Source organism: Anser cygnoides, chromosome 1, assembly GCF_040182565.1.
Source record: "Anser cygnoides isolate HZ-2024a breed goose chromosome 1, Taihu_goose_T2T_genome, whole genome shotgun sequence".
NCBI lineage: Eukaryota > Metazoa > Chordata > Aves > Anseriformes > Anatidae > Anser > Anser cygnoides.
The window spans coordinates 172,267,149-172,292,788 of record NC_089873.1 but is presented as its reverse complement, the minus strand read 5'-3'; the positions used below and the strand labels follow the sequence as shown (position 1 = coordinate 172,292,788).

At 37.3% G+C, this 25,640-nt stretch overlaps 1 protein-coding gene across 6 annotated transcripts in view; it reads right to left on the bottom strand.

Annotated features, from left to right (window-relative positions):
- PCDH9 (protocadherin 9) overlaps positions 1–11,377 on the bottom strand; it is a 723,381-nt gene extending 712,004 nt beyond the window's left edge. For all 6 annotated transcript variants that reach the window (XM_048051377.2, XM_013198843.3, XM_048051378.2 and 3 more), the window contains exons 1-2: positions 10,772–11,377; positions 6,407–9,576 (exon numbers count right to left, since the gene is read on the bottom strand). In XM_048051377.2, coding sequence (XP_047907334.1) covers positions 6,407–9,442 — 3,036 coding nt within the window. In that variant the 5' untranslated portion in view covers positions 9,443–9,576; positions 10,772–11,377. The remainder of the gene's footprint in view (positions 1–6,406; positions 9,577–10,771) is intronic.
- Positions 11,378–25,640: the final 14,263 nt, after the last annotated feature.

Sequence of the window (25,640 nt, the reverse complement as noted above, 5' to 3'; positions counted from 1 at the left end):
AATAACAGTGTAGTAATACCAGTTTAAGGTGTCTTATATCAGGAATGGCTATTTTTGTTTCCACAGAGTTTATAGCTCACTAAAACACAATCCATCACAACAAAATTATTTCAGCTATACTAAAAGGAAATATTTTGTATGATATTTTAATTATAAAGGACCTGTTAAGATAATTTGCATTTTGTGTCAAGACAAGCACTTAAAATCTCAGTTAGGTAAGACACTAAAGCCCCTTATATTGCAAATGTTTTGCTAAAAGACAGCAAAAGAAATAAATAGAAGATGCCCCCCGATTCAGTAAAATATGATAGCATCCATTCATTTCTTATCTACAGCCTGGGAAATCTTTTTTCAGTGAACGGAATGTTATCTCATGTAAACCAGAAATGAACAAATTAAATGCTTACATCAGTCTACTGGGATAAATCATTTCACATGCATTCCACCACAGGCCGTAAAGTCAAAGCAGTAATAAAACAAGAAGAAAGTAATGTGTGATTTTGTGTTTCTCTTTTCCTTCAGCAAAGATATGGACATTACAGAATGTGTGTCAGATGGTTCTTCTTTGCTAGCAATTGAGGAAACTTCTGGGTATACATTTTAAAAACCACCATGATATTTTGCAGGGGAAGTGACACCAAAAATTCTGGTATCACCTACAATTCCTGTTAGATCTTTCAGTACATGGTATGTCCACTTGGTCCGTTATATTCTGTATGTTAGGTGCAATTAAATCCTAGAGTAAGAAGATACAGCACCTCCTGAAATAAATGAAACTTGAACTCAGCTGCTGTGGAGCTGAATTTACCTAGATGAGGACTGGTCCATTAGGTATTATTTCTTTGCCCTTGTACAGCATACATACAGATGAAAAGTTGTATTGCCAAACTAAGAATCCTAGAACTGATGAAGGAATCTTACTTAGGATTTGAAACTTGCACTTAGGCAGGTAGGCTGTGCCCATAAATAGTTGCTGCATGTAAATGGGTCACAGTTTTCATATCTTTAACATCTGTTGTTTATACCCAAGAAAGCACATCAGGGGCAAGAAAATTAATTCCCCAATTGCTGTCAACTGAGTTAGGGAACAGCAATAAACAGCTTACTGTAAGCCTCTAGCTACAATAAAATTGCTGTCAATAAACTGCGGCTGATACGGTTTTGCTGTGCTAGAAGAACACATCATTTGGAAGTGAAAATCTGAAATGGAAACTAGGATTCTTCCTTGTTCCTATACACAAAAGAACATTATCATAGAATTCCAATAGTATTAAACTCTCAGAATTCAATTCACTGTCCCACATGTGCCACAAATTTATTAGCATTTATGAAACTTTGGTTTTGCACATTCAGGACAGATGAGACTCTAGCAGTTCTGATGAAATTCTTTTGCATTGGAAACATTTAAAGAACAAGGAAGCTTGCTAAACTTTTGCTGTCTGTATCTGTATACACAAAATGTTCCCTACTCTAGTTTAGCATTTCTACTGTCACTATTGAAAATGGTATTACAGCTTAAGGTTATGTTCAGATTTCCATTATAACCCCCCAGTTTTCACATGCCCTTAACTTTCTGAAAAATTCTTCTTTTCAGCTAAAATTTTCCATGCTTGGTCTCAGTTGAAAAATGAATTTCTTTAGACAGTTGAGCAAAATCCGTTAACCTATTTTTCAGTTATACAAGGATAGAAAAAATACACTGCACACTTTCAACATTTCTAATATGTTAGTATAATATGTTAGTATAGATAAAGATATCTAAGTATATAGAACTCAAAGCAATAAAATTTTACATGCAGACATTTTTCCAGGTGACTAGTCCTCACCCAAGACTAATATCCATGCTAAAACATAAAGAAATTAAGCATAGAAAGGAAAAGAAACAATGGAATCGTATTCTTTTTTTCTACTGAGTAGTAAAACAGGGCCAATAAAAATAATACCATGTACAGAATTATGGAATGCTATGGTTACAGAATTTTAATATTTGCAAGTGATGTAAATTCTGTACTGCTGTTCTAATGCACATTTCCATCATCTTATGCACCTTGAAATTGTCACTCTCAGTATATGAAATTAGAATCATTAATGTTTTAAGTGTTTTTTTTTTGTTTATTTTGTTTTTAATATTACATAAACCCCAAAGTTACAGATTTAAATACTCCAGAGTAAGACAATATCAGCTGCATTTGCCACAGAAAGCTTGTGATCTGGACTGATCAATGAGAGCCTGGCTACTCATTCCTTGATCTGGCAAAAAGTCCATTGACTGAAAAAGGAGTAAAGCAAGCTCCATAGACCTTATGTTATTGACTGTATGATTAAAAATATACCTTAGTATGGAATGCATTTAATGTGTCAGTGAAGCCCCAAATCCTTAATTTCTGCCATCAGATCACAGAAGAAAAAAAAAAAAAAAAGTGTTACATATATTTAGCTTTCCTGAAACTACAAGAACTGTGTACATTTCCAGAATTTCTAAATCATCATCTTGATACAGAAGAACACTTAGAATGTGCTTACAGCTGTCTTTCTTGTAAACAGCATTTGAAGTCATTTGGACTTTAAGGATCTGCTTCAGTCCCACTACTTTAAATTAAAGTTAAGCATATGCCTAAAGGTTGTTTGCTTAAGAATGCACGCTGAAGGTTTTGGTCAAAACCCGTGTTATTTGCCACTGCTGTACTTCAAATCTGATTAAATGAAGTTATTATAATTTAAAACTGGGATAACCATGGTAAATTGCCCATGATTTCTTTTATTATTTAATCTGTTATTAACCTAGTGACATTGAATAAGAGGTTTTTTTTCTATTTGTTTTTTATAAAAGGTCTTTCACACTGAAGAATATATGTTGTCTTCTACTGTATTTCTATGTAGCTGTTTGGTGTAATGACTTACTAATTTGAAGTGCATTTTAAAGTTCAATCAAATTCTGAAAAGAACACTGATTGAGAAGCCTGCATAGATTTAAGCATTCGTTATGAGTCATAACACTGATTTTGGAAGCTTAGCTATGCGAGCTGGTGGTGTGTAACATCCTTTCCATACTCCTAATTATGTGAATTAGCATTTATAACAATCCCAAGTTCAAGTATTCAAAAATGCTCTTTTCAGAGCATCCACCAGGTTTACTGCAATATAGGCACTTGAAGAAGGCTTTGGTTTTTATACTGGGTATTTCTGAAACATCAACCTGTGCAAATCAAAGTGATATGTGAAGACTTAACCACAGAATTTCCTCTAAATTTATTGACAATTGCACAGAAATTGCCCAGCAAAAAATACTAAGAAATTTGTATTGAACAATCTATTTCTGAATTCTAAAAGCTTTCTGACTTAGGTCACAGTTCTAATGGACTTCTAGGTCCAGCTCCCATTAAAAGTAATGGGATTTTGCTTGAAAAAAAGTCCAGGTGTGGACTTGGGTCTCAGCTCTCTATCAGTTTTAATTTATCCATCTGCAAGATACACTGCATGTGTATTTTGCTTGGACTGAAAGAAAATTTAAATAAAAACCTAGGATACCAGTATTTCTTAGACATATACTAATCCTGTATTTCATCTTTCCCTATCTTAATGATTCCCATACCATTTCAAACCACATAAAGAAAACCAAAATATAGGTAACTTATTACAACTTGTAACATAAGACACAGAGAAAACATTTATTTTAAACCTTAAGAAAACAGTACAGTGGCAGAGAACTAGGTATCTCTTCATGAAGGAATTTTTAAAAAAGTTTTTGGATACTGTGACATTAGTATTAACTACTATTCAGTGAGATTTTTAAGTCTGAATACTTTGTTTAAAGGCCATACTCTATAACACATCACAAAAAAAAAAAAAAAAAAAAAAAAGACCTATGAAAGACTTAAGAATGCTAGCCAAAATGCAACCTAATCCCAGGAATTACAGAAAGAATAATATAAAGACTGCTAATGATTACCAGCATTGTTAGCTGTACTCCTCCAGCCAGAAGTGTTAAAAGGACACAAGAAGGTTACTTCCTGTAACATGCACGAAAAAGAAAAAAAAAAAAAAACAATAACAAACACCACCATCTTCTCCTCCTCCATGAAATAAAAATACATAAACTCAGTTTAGATAATTGTCTGTCTAATAAAGAGTTATATTTGCAGTTATACATAATATTACAGCTTTTACAGGGACTGATCCAAATCATATGATATGAGTATTTGCTGACTTCAGAAGGGATTTAATAAGTCTTCAATGGAATTTGAATCACATCCATACAGACGAATATAGATATAATGGCTGATTATTAAACTGAAACCAATATAGTTAATGTAATGAACACAGGTAACTAAAAATATTGCCTGTAGGGTTCTTTTCTGTTTGTTTGGTGTTTTTTTTCCTTCTTTGTTTCCTCATACTCAGTTTCACTGTGCAGAGCTTACACATTCTGTAAGGTAAATCATATTTTGGATCTTAACTGCCTCAAGATACCGTGGGGGATTAAGTCTGAGTTTCTTAATAGAGTTTGGAAAGCTAATTTGAGCTAAATTAACAACATCTCTGAACAGAAAAGGAATAGGTGGGTTGATTTTGTAACTAAAACTGTGGAAAAAAATCTGAAAACTTCAGCCAAGTAACCACTGATTATGCAGAGCTCTTCTATGCTGTTTTTTTTTTTTTAAAAAACAAAAAAAAAACATTTTTTTAAACTTATGCTGTCAGTTTGTTTATGGTGCTGTATAGCAAAGCAGCCTGCACACTATGTGAGTTCACCACAATTTAAAGCCCTTTAGAAAGGTTAAGTTTTTGTAACAATCTTCTAAGATGTTTTCAGTGTCTCACTGTAAGTATGAGTTGTCTAAGAGTAGTTACTTTAGCAGAACTGCCTCAGAAGTGCTTGTTTTTATTCTTAGTATCTTGTTAGTGTGACACCTTACAGACACCCAAAGTCAAGACACAGTTCTGGGTACATCCCATTCATCTTAGATAAGGCTAATACAACAGCAAGAGAATGACTTTAGCCTAAACTTGGCTACTGTCAAAATCTTTTTGCAAAGACAAGCCTAAATGTGTCTTGCTTGATTCTGTAAGATCCACATCCCTAATAAATTCAGAGAAATCACCATAACTTGCAGGGTACAATGCCAGCAGGCGTACAAACGTGATTTCTAACACCTAAAAAGTTGGTGCAGTGAAAGCTAAGCACTAGGAAAGCTGCTTTGCAAACACACGAACTTAACTACTGACCACTCCAGTGCAACTATCATTAAATAAAAGGTTCTTTGGCTGTAGTACCAGCTTGATGCTTCCCTCCCCCCTTTTCCTACCTACTGCAGGACTGGCATCGGGCCAGTCTAAGCGACATAGTACCTTAGTGCCATCTACAGGCTATATTGACATTCTAATTTAGTGGCAAAATACGAGCACCAATAAAATAAATTAGACAGCGCAGCATTTAAATCTTTATTAGCAAGGAATTATTAGACCTAAGAAAAACTAATTCTGGATTTGCTTGAAATATGAGTTTCTCAGCCTCCTAATCCTGCTTCATATGGCATATTTCACAGTTTAAAATTAGTTATGACAGATCACTTATGCATTACTAAAATGAGAAAATATTTACTGTGGGCTGGCTTTTTTTTCTGTATAATTCAAATGTATTCAGAGGACGCATTCCTTTTGAAAGTATGCTTTGGCCATTTTTTAAAATATGCAACAAACTGTCTATGCAATACTAACTTTAATCTATTACAACACAATAATTTGAACTAAAAACAGAGGAAGACTTCTGTATGGCTTAATTATGTCCTACCAACAAACCACGTGCTTCACAGATGAAGTAGCTCAGAAATTCAGCTGTCTTTGTTAGGGAAAAAAAATTAACCCCTTTAGTAACACTAACTTAACAAAGTTCCAGATAAGCTTGAACTGTAAAAGAAACTCAAGATAACTCAGATCAAAATTTGAAATTAAATGTACGTATCCCTTCAATCTTGAAACAGTCACATCTTTCTGTCCGAAATTTGGCATATAGGGAAAGAGAATTTTTTTCTTCAATAACTTTTACATTTGGACAGTCAAATACTGGGGAGAAAAAAAAAAAAAAGTTGTGTTTTTTTTTTTCCAGCTTTGTTTATGCATATGTACGTGCATCTGCAGGGACACATGCAGTTCTTTAACAATCAGTATTCTTCAAAACCCAAAGCATTGGAGGCATTTAGCAAATACATGGTTAAACCCCAAGTAAATGATAAAGGGGTTGAGTTTGTTTTTTGTTGTTGTTGTTGTTTTTTTTTGTTCCCCCCATAATATAATTAAGCTAAATTAGACTGAAACAAAACCAAAAATAAACATACTTGCACTTTTAATACTGGTTAATCGGGCACTTGTATGCAGTACTTATAGACCAGTAAAAGTGCTCGTTTACCTGTCTGGTGTGTAAGGGGCCCTTTGTCTTGAAGCCTCCTTGGGAACTGCACTCTGAGGCACTGAAGTGATCTGAACTAGTGGAAGAGCGTTTGGAAAGGGTGTCACAACCACCAACAAAGGTGTTGTCCAATGGGAGTTCCTGAATCACGTGGTGCTTTTTCACTGAAACTGGAGTGTCAGGTTTGAGATGAAAAGCAGACTGTGGAGAGGCAGATTTGTAATGCTTGGCAAGATCAGGACTGTTAGGCTTAAAGGTTGTTGGTGGTGCAGTGCCCCAGTCAAATCTTCCTATACTTTGCTCCTCCAGCTCCGCTGGAAGGCTTATTGTCCCATTGATAGGTTCATGAACTGCATCATCAGGTTTGGACTCCTCAATGGTCACGAAGTTCAAAAGAGAACTCTTCGGAGATTTCCTTTTCTTTCTTTTCTTTTTCTTGTTTTGCTTGTTCTCCTGATTGGGAGACATCCATTCAGCACCTTGCTTGCTCCTCTGGGCAGCCTTGAATCTGGATGCATGCCGGCAGCGAACGAGAACTGTGACAAATATCACCACTATAACAACCATTGCACCTGCCACAATAGCAATCATGATCGTGAGATAGTCCTCGTTTTGGTAGGGTTGGCTACTGTCCCCTATGTTCCGGTCCAAAGGTGTTTCCATTGTCCTGCGTATCAAGTCATAAATATGAGAGGCATTTCCAGCAGTATCATTCACATACAAAAATACAAGCACAAGAGTATGCAAGGATTTGGGATAACCCAAATCACTTATGTTGACAACTAAGCGATGCAGCCCCACATCACTAGGATTTGGTTTTTCTTCCAGAGTGATATTACCTGTCACTGGATCGATCCGAAACAAACCTTTGCTATTTCCACTTACTATTGTGTACTTCAGTTCGGCATTCATTCCGGTGTCGATATCTACAGCAAACACTTCTGCTACCACTGATCCCGGAATTGCTGAGAGTGGCACTAACTTAAAAGAAGTATTAGAAGGCGGGTAAATGACAACAGGACTGTTATCATTAACATCCATGACATTTATAGTTACTTTTGCTGTAGAAGAGCGAGGAGGTTGTCCCCCGTCAACTGCCTTCACATCAAAGGTGTAGGAGCTCTGCTGTTCTCGATCAAAAGAAACATTGGATTTTATAACTCCAGAGAATGGATCCAGCACAAAGTTTTCATTGTCATTCAGGATGGAAAGGGTCACTGCTTTATTTTCCCCAGCATCTGCATCAGTCACCGTGATCACTCCCACAGTGCTATACTTTGGTAGGTTCTCCGATACAAAAAATTGAAAGTGATTATGAGTAAATTTGGGACTGTTGTCATTTTCATCCAAGACAGTAACAATTACAGCTGCTTGACTCTGCAAAGGAGGGGTGCCATTGTCTCGGGCTGTAACAGTGAAAATGAATCGTTCCTGTTCTTCTCTGTCAAAAACTCTGGAGGCTGTCAAAACTCCCGTCTTTCGATCCAGATCAAAAAAGGAGGCATTAGGGCCAAGCTGATAAACAATGTCTGCATTTTTCCCACTGTCTTCATCTGTGGCACTAATAGTTGTTAAGTATAGACCACGGCGGTTGTTTTCAGAAACTGACAGCTCAATTACAGGCTGGCTGAAAATCGGAGGGTTGTCATTTTCATCCTCCAGTTTAACTCTTACCAGGGCAGTCTGGTTCAAACTGGGCTTGCCAGAATCAGAAGCAACAATTTTAAAGCTGAATTCTTTGGTGCCCTCATAGTCCAACAAGGAAGAGGTCTCTAACAAATACTGGTTGTCATAAACTGCCTTCAAGTGGAAGGGGACCTCTCTCTCAATGAAACAGATCACTTTGCCATTCACATCAGTGTCCTTATCTGAAACTGTAATTAGGGCAATCTTTGTATTGACAGGATCTTTCTCAGATAAGTACACTGTGCCATTGATGGGACTTATAATGTACCTGAGGTCTATGTTAGGAGGGTTATCATTTACATCAGTGACATTGATGGTAACGGTTGCCCGAGCTGGTGTAGAGCTACCATCACTAGCCAGCACGGTCACTTTGTGAATAGCAGTCTCTTCCCGATCTAAGGACCTCTGAACTGTGATCAGCCCTGTGGTATTGTTTAAAGCAAAAAATCTTTTGGTCGCAGGGGCAACTTGGGCACCAAAAATATATCTGATTTCTGCATTGCTTCCTATATCTGCATCTGTAGCATGAAGCTGAATTACTGAGGTGCCTACAGGGGCATTTTCTGGTATATGGACCTCTACTTGACTCTCTTTAAAAACTGGCCTGTTATCATTGACATCACTTACTGTCACTTGCAGGATAGCTGTGCTGGATTTCTGCGGGGTACCTCCATCCTCCACTTTGATTTTCATCACATAGGTGTCCTTTTGCTCTCTATCCAAGTTCTGCTGCACAATCAGTTGAGGCCATTTCTCTCCTTCTGGAGTTTCTACAATATCCAGTCCAAAGACACTCTGTCCATTCAACAACTCGTAGTGCTGCACACCATTGAAACCTGTATCAGGATCTGTTGCTGATGGGATTGGAAAGCGACTGTTGATCAGAGTGTTTTCTGGTATGGAGATATTGATGACAGGGGATGGAAACATAGGTGCATTGTCATTAGTATCCTTTACAATTATTTTTATTTTGATCAACCTGAAAAAGTCATTGGGGAGAATCACCACTTCAAGTTCAAAGAAGCACTCATTTTCTTCTGCATAGGAAGCACCGGCACAGAGTTTTTCTCTGTCTATTCTGTTAGATGTCGTAAAGATTTCTCCGGTGGTACTGGACACTTTGACCAGAGGGGCATCCCCTGCTTTAGACACCAGTCTGTAGACAAGGCTGGCACTGGTCCCCGTGGCAGCATTGATGTGAGAAATGTTCAGGTCCTTTGGTATGTTTCCTATGGGGACATTTTCAGGCAGCTCCTCTCTAATAGTGTAAATAAGTTCTTGAGCTACAGCAGAATCCAGCCTTAAACAGGCAATCAAAGCGGCCAACAGGTAAAAATCCCTCAGGTCCATGATAATGTTTTTATTGTCTTTTCCTGGATCTTAGGACTTAAAGGTTTCCACAGAGAAATGATGCGCGATTTGCAAGAGGAGGCATGCATGGACTGCAGGATGCATTACATCTCATTTCTTACTTGAAGACAGCACTGTCAACACAACCATACAGAATAGCATTATTGGCTTTTAAGGCACGACAAATCCACAATTTCCAACTACTACCTGTTTTTGCAAAGACACACTCGCAATAGTACATTTTCCTATTGCTCCCTTTTAAAGCAATCCCTCCAAATGCACCAATATCCCGTTGGCTGCATTTGCACAGAGCAAGAACAGAAATAACTACTTCTGCAGGATTAAGGGTAGCTACAGTTTCAACATGTACTTTATGAATAATTTCTTGGCACACCGTGTAATCTGTAACGTGCATTCCCCCTCTACCCTCCTCCACCCAGTCATTTTGTGCAAGTAAAAATCTTCCTGTACTTCTGTTGGATTGTAACTGCTATGGCAGCTGCCGAATGTCATTTATTGTTTGCTTCCATACGCATTTTTTTAGCTCTTGCTAACCAGATTTCTCTTTGCTTCTTGTGCCTTGCATCCCCCACTATTGCTATCGTACTGGGAAATAACCACCCGGACATGCTGCTGCTGCAGCAGTTGTCACTGGCTACTTCACATCCCTATTAACTGACAAGACAATAACAGGATTAACAGTTTCTTACACTCTCAGCTCAATGTTTCCCCTCCAGATGTTGGATACTTCTCCTTCTGCTTAATAACCTTAAACTTTGTTTTTTTTTTCAAAACACTGTCTAAAACAGTGGGCTGGAAATTCAAAATGCAACTTAGGAGCAGCCAGTATGTTTACAGATGGAGGGGGAGAACATCTCTTCTGAATATGAGGAGAAAAAAAGGTACAGCCTTTCCCCATTGACACTGATCTCCCTTCAGGATGTTATTAGCAGATGCCACACATAAATACTGCAGACTAATAATGCAGCTTAAAAAAAAAAAAAATAGACAAAGATTTCTGTTTGCATGCTCTGCTAAACGCAAATTAAAAGGGTGCAAGGCTCCCAGCACCTACAGTTTGGTGGAAGCGGGCAGCCCTGAAGCACTAATCTTATCTGCATTAAGCAGCACAGTAGCTGATGCCCGTGATTACTTCCAGCAGAGTGATGCAGGTAGGGATGCAGATACTGTGAGTAGGTGAGCCTTCGCCACCAGCACCAACTGAATTCAAAATACTGATTCTTTCCCTAGATAAATACACTGCATGTTGGCTTTTATTATTTTTTTTAAATGAAATGCATCACAGTGTATGGGTAACTTTGCACTTACGTTGGTTGTCTACCTTTGACGATCTGCTGCAGCTAAGCAATGATCTGTTCCAGCAGATAAAGCACAATGCATCTGGTAAACCACCAGTTTTGGAGAAATCAGCAGCAGTCAAACGCTTCCTCCTTGAGATATGTGTTGCTTCAGGGTGGCAAATTAGCAACTCCAGGGAACAAATTCACAGTTCTGTCGTTAGTCATCCTTTCCACGTTTCATTTCTATTAAGCGGCGATCCTTCGGGTGTTTAACATATACGCAACAGCACAAACAGCAAGCAGAAATCCGGTGCACGTCTTTAGATCAGGGGTATTTTCCGCTCTGCACTGCACACAATTTCCATCCCTCTCTCACCAGGGCAGAGCCAGCTACATTAAGTCTGCAACTTCTTACTGGAAATGACAGAGTTGGTCTGGCGGTGCTTCTCTCCCCCCTCTTTATCTCTGGGGTGATAGTTACCCACAAAAAAAAAAAAAATATAAAAAAATAAAAAATAAAATAAAAAATAAAATCCTAGAAGATTATTGCTTTAGCGATGGGAGGAAGCGACAGCGCTTTTCCCTCCTCCTCCTCCTCTTCCTCCTCCCCGTCTCTCCCTCTCACGCACACGCTCGCTTTCTGCCTTTCCTGCCTTTCTTTCCTTCCTTCCTCTCTCCCTCTCCTCTCTCTCTCTCTCTGAACTGAAATTCTTGATATAACTCTCAATAAGCCCAGAGGGAGGGTGTGAGCGGCGCTAAGCCCCCCCTCCCGCCGCACTGCATTGGCCCACAGCGGCGGGGGAGGTGGCTGCTGGAGCGCGGCCCTGGCATTGGCCGCAGGCCTCGTCGCTCCGCGGGGGCGTCCGGGCAGCGCAGCGCCTCCGAGCCCCGCGGAGGGTTCGGGAGGGCCGAGCCGAACCGCGGGCCGAAGCGGAAAAGCGGGGCGAAGCGGGGCGAGGAAGGAGCGGGGCGAAGAAGAGGGGAGCGCCCCCCCCGCTCGGGGGGGACGGGGGCGGGAGCGCATCGGAGGGTCGGGGGCGCCGAGGCGGGCGTGGGGTGTCCCATCAGCGGGGCTTCATCGTGGGGGGAGGGTGGAAAAAATAAGGATTTATTTATTTATTTATTTATTTATTTGTTTGTTTATTATTTTAGGGGGGTGCGCCCGGTCCGCTGTGCGCGGGGGGAGCGCTTGCGGCGCGGCGCAGATCGCTGCTGGCCCCGCGCATCCTCCGCGGCCTGCAGCCCGCAGCAAGCACCCTGCCCCGGCCCTCCTCAGCGTGCTTCGGATTTATATTTAATACATGCCTTTTCATCTATAATTCACGCTGCTGCTCAGACTCCAGCCCCGTCTCGGCTCCCATTTACACCTGCACACCTTTCTCCTTCCCGACGGGTCAGCCGAGATACTCGCTGAAGGAAAAGGAGAGATGTTTTGCTTTTTTTTTTTTTTTTTTTTTTTTTGGTCTGCTTAAACACTGAACTGGAAAACACTTCACTGTGGTTTGATAAATAATAAAAGTGAGCATTTCTCCTTCCCTGTAAATGACACAGGTAAATTACCCAGCTAGCCACAAAGAAGCATCACATGCCTGGAAGACAGTGTAATAAGATGCCAATGTATTATGATATGAGTGACCTCAAAAGTGTGACAAGAAGATGATTATACTGCATTATATATAGTGCATTATATATAGTGCATTTTTCAATGTTTTCTAAAGCATGAATGAACCTTCGTTTGACTGCTTTTATTGCTAGCTTTTTTCAGCTTGAACTTGCAAGCTGTATCACACAGTAGCTCTCCAGTTTAGTATGCCCAGATACGTAGCCGTGCTTGCTGGTGTTTCTGGTTAAGCCTTTCAAATAGATGCACATACAAAAAAAACAAAGATAACCAGTATTTGACTTCTTGTATATGCGATATTACAACTAGAAAATGTACACATTTTCGGTAGATAGCACTGGCCAGCTAGAGGTCTGAGTTTCTACCTTGAAGATTTTACATTTTCAAATGCAGGCTCCTACCTTCAGATTCCCATATGTACATATGGAACACACATGACACAGTGTTAAGTAACAGTGGAAGCTCCTCGTATCTGTTTGAGGTCAGTAATTTGCATGGCTTGGCATCATGTGGTACATGCTGATACTACTATGGCACATCCCCTTGGAAATGATACAGATACAGACTGTTAACACGCTGTGTACGTGAACATCGCAATCCTGTAATCACACGATGTGTAAAGAATAAACATTCTTAGTTTTGCAGTACTTTGTGTTTGTGTCTGAAAGACTCCTATTACAGCCCCAGAGAAAAAATTGATCCTGGTTTTGATGACATCAAGTAATGGTAGCAAACGGAACTGAATCTAATAATAGTTTAAGAAAAATGTTCATTATGTAATACAGGAAGGATGGCTAGAGCCCCAGCACTGAAAGTCAAGCAAGTGACACAAAGGAGCAACCTTACCACTTAAAAAGAATTCTGTGAATGAATTAAGTATGCGATCCTTTCGTCTTCCAAAATACAAAGCAAAACAGCCATTAATAAAGATAATTAGAACTACAAGCATTCTGTGTAATGCAGTCTGCTTCTGAAATACGGAGTGTTTATGTATGCATTAATAATGCACACATTTTTTCTGACACTAGTCATATCACAGCAGTATGGCATCACAGACGTTTTATAGCCTCATTCTAGTAACATCACAGACATACAACATTCTTATTCTAATCACACCATAGCCATTTCAATGTCACATTGTAGTCACATCACATAGCCTGGTAATAATTATTTAACTTTATTGCTAAGCTGAATAGTTTTCTGTTTGCTCAAGGATGACTTTAACTTGTAGTCAGAACTGATTACCACATGCTCATAAATGAGCTCTTCTCATGTACACAGGGTTAGCCTCATGAAAAGAAGAGAAAAAAAGAGTAAAATTTCAGTGATCAAGTCGTGGTTGGATTTAAACCCCAAATGGTCACAGGTCACTATAATAGAGTATTTTTGCTGTTTTCTGAAGCTACGTTGGAGAGCCAAAGATGTTTACTTGAAGTTCTGCCATGTTAATGTTCATGTGCTTGCTTTAAAATGCTGTAGTTCTTTAACTAATCATGCAGTGGAAAAGGCTGGGCTTCAGACTACAGTGTTTGCACAACAGATTGTAAAATTGTGTCTCAGAGTACCAAAGGGGCTAGAACTGTCATGACTACTTCTAATAATCTTGGAAGAAAATTAATAGAAGCCTGAGTCCTTGAGTAGGAATCAGAATCACCCAGTACAGCATTACACGGCCTCTGAATTTTGAGGAACTGCTGTTAAACTTTTCCAATGTTCACTTGAGTAGCCATGTTTTATCCTCCAGTAAACGTTTATTCAGTTGATCTTACATTTGGGAAAACTACGGCATTTGGTGTTTGGTCAAATGCAGCTATGTACTGTTATTTATACTGTTCCTTAATAGCCTCCTTTCTTTACCGTGATGTATTAGGCTTTTGTCTGCGTTTAAGAACACTGGTCTCCTAATCACATCATAACCTATTAGAATGACTTTTGTATTATAGCATATTAACTATTCATCCACATCATTGCATGTTATCTTTCCTTCCATAGTATTATGTATCAAATTCTTTTCCATATCATATTTGACTCAAATTCTAGCATGCTAGAAACTGACTCCAATTATTCTGTACTAGCTATAGTCAAATTGCGCTAAATGGAATTGCTTACATTGTATCATACTGGCTACAGGCTTACACAATACATTATACATGAAACTGATTCACATTATGCTTAGCTAACTAAAGACTTTAATCTTGAAGTGTTGAGCATAAAATGCTATCATTCTTCATCGAACTGGCTCTGGTCACTTGATCATTTTGTACCTGGGATTGCCTCTTACAGTCTGTTATTAAAGCAAAATGGCTTTTCCTCTCCTGCAGTTCTAACACTTTCTGTGGAGAGCTTATTCATATTCTAATAAGTGAGCTCTCTGCATCATGCCATCACTCTACAACACTCAGCACCTGACCTACAGCGCACCTATAGCATGTCCCTTCATTCCAGCGTTCTGAAAAAATAAAACTACAAACATTTGTTATGTATGTTCCAATAGCAGGTTATGTGCTAGCTCCTTCGCAATCCCTACTATTATCCCAGGAAACTGTTGTTTTGTTTTGTTTTGTTTTGTTTTAAATGTTGCTTAAATCATTAGCAAGTGCAGCCTTGGTCCCATCTTGAGTAGGAATTATTTAAGGCCAAATTGCCAGTTCTGCCATGATCATTCAGGGTGTTCCTGATGTGGTTGTTCCTTGAATTGTCTGCTGAAATGCAAGAGGTTTAGAGTTCAGTGTGGCAGGTAAAAAGTGAGGTCTCCCCATGTTATGGATAGTATGTAATCTGTGAAGTACTTCACCTTCATAGGGCAGGCATTTGCTTTGCTCTGCTCAAACTAGCACTAGCATTTCTCTCTCCTTGACTCAGGCTTCTGCCACAAGCCAGTCTCGTGGTAACCTCGGGAAATCCGGTTCTTACAAGAAGCACCTGTGCCAAAAAGTGATGCTTATCTTCTTCTTTGCTCCTAACCCTCAAAACTTTAGGAATTTTATGAAGACAAGAGAGGAGAATGCCACAAAGTTCGTTAAGAGCATACAGAGAGGATTGTGGAGCCATTTTTCTGTGTATCATTGCAATCATTTCTCCTTACAAGCATGATTCTTTTGTCTAGACTTCATACATCTGAGGCTTTGGATTTTAGGAGCTAGCTTAAGAGTTTCATTCTCTTTCTGGGCATAGGGATTGAACCTGGAGTCTTTACTTACAGAAGTAGTTCAAATGAAGTCAATAAAAAATATTTTGTGTAATGTAAACTGTATTTAACTACAGTATTTCAAAAGGCCAGTTCATTGAATTATGCATGATATTTATTTAATATGCTCATTTCTATCATTTAAAAATATGGTTTGGTTTGGTTTTGTTTTGTTTTGTTTTTCCAGAATGCTTGTTAGAACTCTAGGAGAGCAAAAACACTTAAGCAAACAATTCAGGACTATATATTAATCTGTACTCTTAAACCACAATAGCAAAGTCAGTTAATGATGAATAATTGAAGCCAGTTGAGCTTCTGAGATGTTGGAAATACATGCAGAGTCGGGCCCTTTTAATGGGTCTTCCTTCTTGAAAATAAACTCAGTCACTGGCTAATCAAATCACAAAGGGGGCAGGTGACAACCTTTATTCCATTTGAATGGCAGAACTAAATTTAACTGAATTTGCCATTATTTTTTTTTGACTGACAAAGATTGCAAATGTCAGTTCATGGCTCTGAAGGGTCTACAAATGCACAAGCTGAAAACTGGCATTTTGCAGTGCCAGTGTTTAATCCCTGTCACTGTACAATACAGCAAGGTGCCAAACTCCCATTAATTATTGCTGCTTATTTAAAGGTACAGATTAACATACAGACTTGAATTGTTTGCTTGAGAGTTTGTTGATTTTTTTTTTCCTCTCACAGAGCTTTAGTAACTATTTAGTGAAACAATAAAAATCAACTTGAAAATGGCAAAAAGAGAATAATAAACAAGTGCCATTTAAAATGCAATTATTGGAGCACTTAAACAAGATGTAATTGCATGTGGCACAAAAAGAAAAAATGTTTTATTCTTTGTTACCCTCATAGTATTTTTTACGATGGAAGTGGCTGATGAATCAGAATACAGAAGCAGATTCAAACCAGCGTGCTTTGTGTAAGGTGAAAGTATTCCAAGACCTGAAAATAACCTGATGTCTTATTAATGTTTTATTATTTGGAAATGGGAGAAGGAAAAAGACAGGAAAGAAAAGGGAGTCTAAAGGTGTTCAGACAAAACAATGGCTGAAGAAAGCTGTGCTAAAGCATTTTTATTTCCATCAAAAGAGTAACGTAAGTCTAATTGATGGAGTTATGCTAACACAATGTTGACAGGATCAGAATGAGACCCAAAATATGGAAAGTGACCTCCTTCAAGCACTTACTTTGTGTTTTTCGTTTGTTTGTTCGTTTTTCTATTTTCAGCTTCTTACCTGCTCCTTGCTTATATAGATCATCTGCAAATAGAATATGCCCAAATTAAATCAATATATATACTCTAATTGGCATTACTGAGATTGACATCTTTGCATCTGAATCTGCACCTAAACATCTTCTGGTTTGGAGACCTACTCTGCTATCAGTCATGCCTCACCATTTAGAAAAGGTGACTAAGGTAGTGAAGCTTAATGAAGCTTCATGTCCTCGGGGGGGGAGGGGGGGGAGAACACTTGTTTGACACAGACATAGCTTCATTATTTAAATTACAGATTGGAAGGCAGACAGATGACTAATTTCTGTTAAAAGCATTGTGCTGTTATGATAGCTTCTTTTTGTTTCTAACACTTCTGCTTTTCTTAACATTCCAGTTAAAACAAGGAATCTACAGTGTTGGAGTTTTACCTTTTGGGGGTGTTTTGTTTTGTGTTCCACTGGTGGAAAAACTGCAACAGCTACAGATTATGCCCATCTCTTTGCCATGTATGCACTGAAAGAAAGAGGGCAGATTCCTGAACCTCATCCCTTCTCTGTGCCCCAGTGGCATTGCTGTTATTCTCAAAGAATCTTTGTTCTCTGGGGCTTGAGACCCATAACAAAGAAGGTGTGTTTCTTCCTCCCCTTGGCATTACTCTGTATGTGCCACCATGTTCTAGGGAAGTGCTTTGATGTAATTTTGGCTTTCTGTAGGCTAGTTCTTCTCAGAGCTCCTCTTGATGTGGAAGCCAGAATTCAACAGAGTGCCTGTGCAATGTTGAGCCTGAATGAAAGGATTCATTCCAATGAAATTACTCTCATTAAAGCAGTGGGAGAAAATTACAGGTCTGTGTTTGGCATGCTTTTAGGGAATAGGTTATATGTCACCAAATATCTTCACATTCATTTACATACCGTTCATTGCTCTAAAAATATTTGGATTCTGGACAAGAGAAAACAAATCTAAAAGACCTGAAACCCACCCTAAATCCACAATTTGTCTTCTCCATAGATATTCACTCTTGCATTCAGTGATATTATTGGCCATGTTTCTTAGCATGCAGAAGTTACTCAAACTCTTCAAGTAAATAATGTTTAATTGGGTATGTGGCAAGTTATAATGGAAGCAAAGCAAAAATGTACATATAATAGGGCACTACTTTCTCTTCATAGGAACTTACTGGATATTCACAGTCAGAAAATAGTTTAGGGGAAGAATAAGATGGTGAGTTTCATTGGTTTTCATTTGTTACTACTAATAAATCACTTCTGCCTCCCATGTTGACAAGCAGCAGATGTTTCAACACAAATTCCATCAAAGTTAGTCATTTTGTCTTCTTCCTTATCAACATTTCTGTCTCTCTAAGGATGACATGCCTCAGGAAATAAGTAAGAACCTATCTATAGGGGCATCACTCAGTCATGCTTAGACAATTATCACAGCAAAACATACCTTAGACTGATCAATAATTGCTTTCCTTGTCAAATTTCTGGATGTCACAAGCAACACCAAAGAGTGGGATCAGACCAGAGCAAAGCCTTGTCTAGACAGTTAGATTAGATTGCTTTTACTCCTAGCAGAGGTAGGAGGGTGCTTTATCGGTCCAGAGCAAAGACTAACAGGGCCTCCCTCTGCCCAGCTCTTGGCAAAACAAGGAAAATGCACCCTCCAGGGGAAGACATCTTAAAATAAAACAAATAAAATATTAAAAATAAAAAAAGCAATATTAGAAATTACTTGTAATTGTCATAGGGCTTTCTTTGGTGTTCTTTTTATTATTTTTTTTTTATTTTGGCAAAGTTTGTCCTGACATATGCCAGAAAGTTGTTATTTTCAGACATATTTACAGGGATCAGTGCTTAGATTCCCTTTCAAATCTCTGTCTTTCCCCCTTATCTTTCTAAAGCTTGGGTACACTGAAGGTCTTCTGCCTGATTAGTTTATATCCATGCTTGCAAACCTCAGCCCTGTGATGAGGAGAGGATACTTGTTTCCAAGATACGTCATTTTTGGAAATCAGTAACTCAAGTTTATTCAGAGTCCTATTTAAACATTCTTTTTCTGTATAGTATATATTTATGTGACTATTTGTCATCAAAGGCAGTATATTTATATAACAACAACAAAAAAAATCCTACAGATTTTCTTGGACTAAAAGCTCCAATTAAATATATGTGGTGCTAAAAGAAGGTATGTGAAGGTATAATATAATAATTATAAGTTTATCTCATATCTGTAATTGGGGAGGTCTTTTAGTTTCAGGCATTACAAAGTATGTCAGTCACTGTAAAGACTAAATCCACCCTACCTATGCTATTATCATGCTGGTGAGAAGTAATAATTACCAGGCCTTTTTTTCCACTGTGCAGTTCAGTAAATTCCATACACACCTAAATGAACACCAGTCATTTCAAATCTGAACTTCAGCTATTGCTTGGCTTACTTTACTGCTCACCTGATTCTTGACTGAGAAATGTAGGAAATATATTTATTATTATTATTTTATATACATATATATAGGATGACTTCACTGAGGGTAACCAGTTGTATTCATCACAATAACATTCTGTTCATTAATGACAGAATTCCTTTTTTTTTTTTAAATCTAGAAACTATGGAAATCTTATTAACATATTTACATTTAGGTGAATGAAGAGACTGTCTTCACTAGCCCTAGAGAGAGAGATTTTTTACAGATACAGCAGAACCTTTCACTGTACACCTACCTATGCTTCTATGAGGGAACAAAAGGAGTTGCAAGTTTTCAGTTTTCTTTCACTGGTAGAATTTGGCTTTAAATCTAAGTCTTTGATCATGAGTGAAAATCTCCACTCCATTGATAAAAGCATTTGTTATTCAGTTTGGTCTGATGTTGTGTATGTGTTTATGGGTCAGCGTCCTTCCTCTGTCAAAGAGTTACCCAGATATTCTTCAGTTACCCCATCAGGTATATAGAAGTACTGTAACATCATAAAGTAAAAGCCAAAGCTTTTGGCAAAGCTTGTCATTGTTTGCCAGTGACAATCTTTAGCTGAAAAGTAATCTCTCTCTCTTTTTGTTATTTTTGATTAAATGGGGGTAAGCTTCCAATCAAGCTAGAGAAGTTGAACTTACTTGGTTCTCGTTCAGCAGATAAGTTTCAGATCAGTTTTCCTAAAAATAAAGGATGGAAAGAAAAAAGAAAAATGTGTGTGTGTGTTTGTGTTTGTGTCTTGAATCAGAAATGAATGTGCTCAGCCTGAATATGGGCCTCCAGACACCTGAAAATATCTCAAGAGCAGGACCTGCATGTCTTAGTAGTATCAAGATAGTATTGAAAACAGAGGTGCTCCCCACAAAACACAGGCAAAAGGATTGTTTTCATAAGTCTTCTTTAATATATATAGTTAGCAATAAAAATGATTATTAGCAATCCTATGTGGCTTAAGTCAGCTCCCATATAAAATATTCTACCACAAATTCTGTCCTGTTTAGCACTGGTATTGCTTGTCCTGATATGAAGTAGATCTTACATAATACTGTAAGACCACTGAGAAGTTTTGTGGTCAAACAACAACAACCAAAGCTTCAAAAAAACATATCTAAAAAATTCTTAGTTGTCTGAAAATAAGATATAGATATCTGCCTCCGAGTGTAGTCTTGAAAGCCTGAGCTTAAATGCCATCAAACTCTGAAGTAAGTTTCTCTGCAGCTTGCTTCAATTCATATTGGTAAGATGAGAGAAGCTGACCTTCTACTTTTGCAACTGCTCAGAAGTCTCTTAATCTTCTCCTCTCTGACCAACATATATCTTAAGCCCTATCAGAATCTACAAATAAGATGTTTTTTTTCACTGGATTCTCTACTCCATGAACTGTTTGGCTCATACATGAAGCAGTCACTGAAGAAAACCCTGGGTACTGTTGGTAAACCTAAGCCTTTGTGATTAGCTAATAACTCAGAGGTTAAGACACTCTGCTAACAGGAGTGATGTGTGCTTGAATCAGGACAGAGAGGAAAAAAAAAAGCTATCACATCTCCTGATTCCATGAGAACTGTCAGGGAATTCCAGCTTGTGATTCAAGTGTTCTTGGTGGTTCATTTACCACTTCTAACAGGTCTGTAACAGGTAATTAAAAAGCATGCCTGCTAACAATTGCTTTCAGTTCCTACACAAAGCTTTCTCATCCTTTAAGAGAATCTTACGGTGCAAGTTGAAAAGCTGTTCAAAACATTGTTCCAACATGCATCGCTACATGCTCTATACGTGCCTGCCAATAAATCACCATGGTTTTCCTCCTTCTATGACTGTTTTAAAGAAAAGCATAGTCTTTCATTTTTTTTTTAAGAGATAACTGAAATATATAACTCTTCCCTTAGGTTCTAGAGGCAACCAAGATGCCCGTGTGGGGGAAAGGCATCTTGAGCATAGACATTTCAACCAACAAATTGCTTCCTGGAATGCAACCTAACATAATTTACTAACTGAAGTCCCATAAAAATTGCTTAGGCACTTTCCAAGTTTTAGCTACTATGAACTGTGCCGTACAGAAGACAAGGGGAATTTTTTTAATTTTTTCTTTTTTTTCTTTTTTTTTCTTTTTTTTCTTTTAATCAAAGAAATGTCAAAGAATGTCTTCATTATGTCGACTTCAAAAAAAATCAGAATTAGAGAGTAATTAATCCTCCTTGAAGACATTTACATCTAAATAGCAATAACTGATCTAATGAACTCAAATTTACTGTGCTACAATGAATGTAGATCATGGAACAAAGAATAGTTGGAAAAAAAAGATTAATATTTATACAGTGTCATTTTTAAACAAAGCTATCCAGACTAATTAAGAGTGTGTGTAAGAAGGGGTTTCAGCAATTAGAATCATTCCTATGGTACATTTTATATCTTAGAATGCAATGAAAACTGTTTCAATTGTGTTTTAAACTGCAGTCCTTTCTGTTGAAAATACAAGATTTTTTTTTAGTTTTATAGATAGAATCTCTTGTTTTCACTGAAACTGCTGAAATCTTGTCCACTGACGTCAAGAGAACAGGCTTAGGCTCAAACAATAGTTGTTAAATGTATTTCGTTCAATCTGTAGCTACTTCTCATAAAGGCCTGCACATCTTCTAAATGCAGTAAACAGTGTCATCTAGAGGATATTTGAAAGTACTGCATGTCATATACAAACCATCTCTTCTGAAAAGGTTTTGGTAAGCAAAGTGAAAGCTTGAAGCTAGACAATTGCCATAGTAATTATGTTTTTGTTTGTTTGTTTGTTTTGTTTTGTTTTGTTTTGTTTTTAATAATAAAATATTATTGAATATGCTTTGCTTTTGGGGCATCATAAAGCCTAATACACTCTCACAACAAAATGCTTGGCTGCCCTAAGGCTGTTAATTTAATCACAGGCATTTAAAGAAATTATGCTAACATCCATTATTGCTGTGAATCTTAGGTTTAGTTCAATTAAGGTGACAAAATATTATGTAAAATTGCCATAAAGAAAATAAGGGAATAATTTGTTCTATCATGTTGTTTTGACCAGCACGTATTTAAATAACTACTTTTAGCTATTTGTGTTTAGTATAATGTAATTCAAATAGCACTAAGAAATTTATTTAAAATAGTTTAAAAATCTACCTAAACTCAGTGAATAGTTGTTATAATTTCATCATTATAGTTTTATTGCCAAAAGTTGCAGACATGTACTATCATATGCCATTTTCAAATATATTTTTATGTAGAACAAGCAATGATATTATTGGCTACTTATTATCATTCACTCCTTTTGGAAAGCTGAACTTTAGTTTTCTGTTGCAGATTTTCATTAGCTTACACTGGTCATTGTTTCCTTATCTTTGGAATAACTCATCAAACAACAATTGGGGACCTATGGTTCAAAACACTTTCTTTAAAAGGACTTCAAAGAGAGGCATGTTATAATTGCCTTCCTATACTGACAATTTGACATCACAAGAAGTTTTCTATTACTAAACTTAGATGCAGTGAGTGTACCTCAACAGATGAGGAGTTGTAAAGTTCTCCAGCCCCCATTTTTTATAATTCAGCTCTGCCATTTTATGGGCTAAAATCCTTATCAAGCCTTTATTATTTTATTTTATTTTATTTTATTTTATTTTATTTTATTTTATTTTATTTTATTTTATTTTATTTTATTTTATTTTATTTTATTATTTTATTTTATTTTCAAGAAACTTAAATGTAAATAACAAATTGCTAGGAGAAGTGTTATTATTTGCCTTAACTTAAACTGTTTTCTTTTTCTGTCTACATCACAAACAGCTTCACGTCCTACAACTCTCTACTCTACCTGTTTTACCAAAGAAGAATTTAAAATTTCACATCTAATCCCACTCCTGCTTCTCATAGTTTCATGTTATTTTGCACGAATTTGAATATCTAAGGCTGTGTCTAATTTCAGTCATGGTTCAGGCAAGAGTGCAATCTGTATAGAACTTGAGTGCAATGGGTCCGTTAGGATGTAACTTAATATCTGTTTTACAAATGAGCTGCATTAAAAACATACCATTGGTTAATGAGGCTATAATGTTAATTAAATGAATTAAAAACCATAATATGAAATAAAATCAAACAAGACAGTTACATGATACAGAAATTTAATTATAACAAAGTTACAGTAAAGCTGTCAAGTTAACTAGTTGCAGATAAAAATCTTTCACAAGGGAATACTGGCTAAAAACATTTTTCCTTTTATAATTCTGTTATAATTAAAGTGACCATCCATTATAAAGGTTGACATCACTTGCATTCAACAATAAGTTTACATTTATACAGGTACATATTATGGGAATATGGGTAGTACTAGAATGGTGACTGAGGTAATTAAAAACAATACTGCATCCAACACATTACTGCCTGGCAAGAAATGTTGCAAACAGCTACACAAATTAAGCTAAAGGAAAGAGGATGCCAGCCAAATGATGCTTTTCCTATTTCAGTGACTCATTTACCCCTATCAATGAAGGGTTTAAATAGTATTTCTTTTTACCTTTTAGTTGTCTTATTAACTTAAACTGTAGGAAAAGGGGTTGATGAGCACAAATCTCGGAGTAGTAACAGCAATGAAAATAATAATAAAAAACAAATAAAAAAATCTAGCACTGCTACTTCAAACCCATTCATAAAATCAAGAGACCTTACTTTCTAGGGTAAGAAAGAGACCACAGAGCCAATACTGCACCTAGTTATGAGGGGAAAATGTGGGGAGCATGGAGGAAAAACAAATCCCATAGTTTCTTACTGAGGAGACAGAAACCACAGCCCCACAGGGACAGGTGCTTCATGAGGAAGAACTCTGCTGCATTTGTGTGTTTGCCTGATAAACGTGTTTACAAAGAGAAAACGCATGTGTTCCTGCAGTTGTACAGAACCTTTCTTAATTCATCCACTCTCTTTTATTTTCAGACTAAAGAGCACAGTGAGACTGACTGCTCTCTGTGCAGAACTCAAGAGGCAGCAAACGCAATACAGGGTAAGTTTCTGCACATTAGTACTTCTAACATGATCACTAATGTTTCTACATTTCCAGAGGGTTTTGGTGTAGGAAGACAGTTGCTCTAGCAGGGTGTCTGGGGGGAAAAGTGTGAACTCTAATGAAAGAAGTGAAAAAAGTAAACAGCTGGGCTTCCTATCATGTGAGAACTGGGGAAATGGAAATGGTCCATAGGAACATCAAACAGGAAAATGCGATCCCTTGAAATAGGCTCATATATATATATTTATATATATATCTCTCTCAAAGTAATGCTTTATGCGATTTAGCTGTAGAGATAGCCCCCCATTTTTTTATTTTTATTTTTATTTTTTTTTAGGAAGCACTATGTAGCAAAAGATACTGAGAAAAAAAAGAAAAAAATGATGTAATCAATATGACCTAGAATGAAGCAGAAACAAAGGTAACAGCAAGAGAAAAGAATATAAATTAGGAAACAGAAAGAGAGAACGTAGCATCTATATGAGTTTGGTATAATTAAAAACAAGATTTGTAATTAGTGGTTATGCAACCATACATTCAAGCCTACTTGCTAGTTCAATATGAATACTAACATTTAATATGTGCAAATATTTGATAATATCACAGTGAAGTTGTACAGTTGCCAATTTCTCAGTGGCCTAAGTGTTGACTTCTGGTGCATTTAGAGCAGTCATAGTTCAGTGTTAAACAGGATGTCGCAGACTGTCCCCACCAAATAGCTTTGGTTATTGCAAAAATGGTTTCTGTGTTCAGTGCAAAAGACCACACAAACACAATTGCCCCAACTGTGAAACCTCAAAGTAAAAGACTTGATTTAACTACTTCCCAAAATGTAAGTTTTTCCCCAAATGTTTTATTTTATTTTATTTTAAACTCTTTACAAATGAATATTTGTATCAAAATGCATAGGGGATATCCTTGAATTATTCATACATTACATGGCTAAGTGTCCTGTAAGCATCTGCAGTGCTGCCTTGTTGTATGTAATGTAGATGGGTTGTTTCTGTTTAGAGTCATCAGCCAGGCATTTGCATTTCCATAAGTAGAGATCCCTGGTAAAAATATGATAGTCTCATGAACTCATTTTTGGGAGAGACATGGTACAATTTAAAAACTGTAGGAAGGAAGAACCCTGACAAATCACACTTTTCTTTGCTACACTTCAACAACACTTTTAGCTCCTGCTTTTAGTTGCTCAGTAATAGTTAATTACATGCTGTATTGAAAATCTTCCATTGCACTGACAAACAGCTGAGAAACAGCAGGAGTTTATGAAGCAAATGCTTGTCCTTACGTACCAGTTTATGGAACTGGAAAACTCTTGCAGACAGCAATAAAGATGAGGGTAAAGAAGATAGT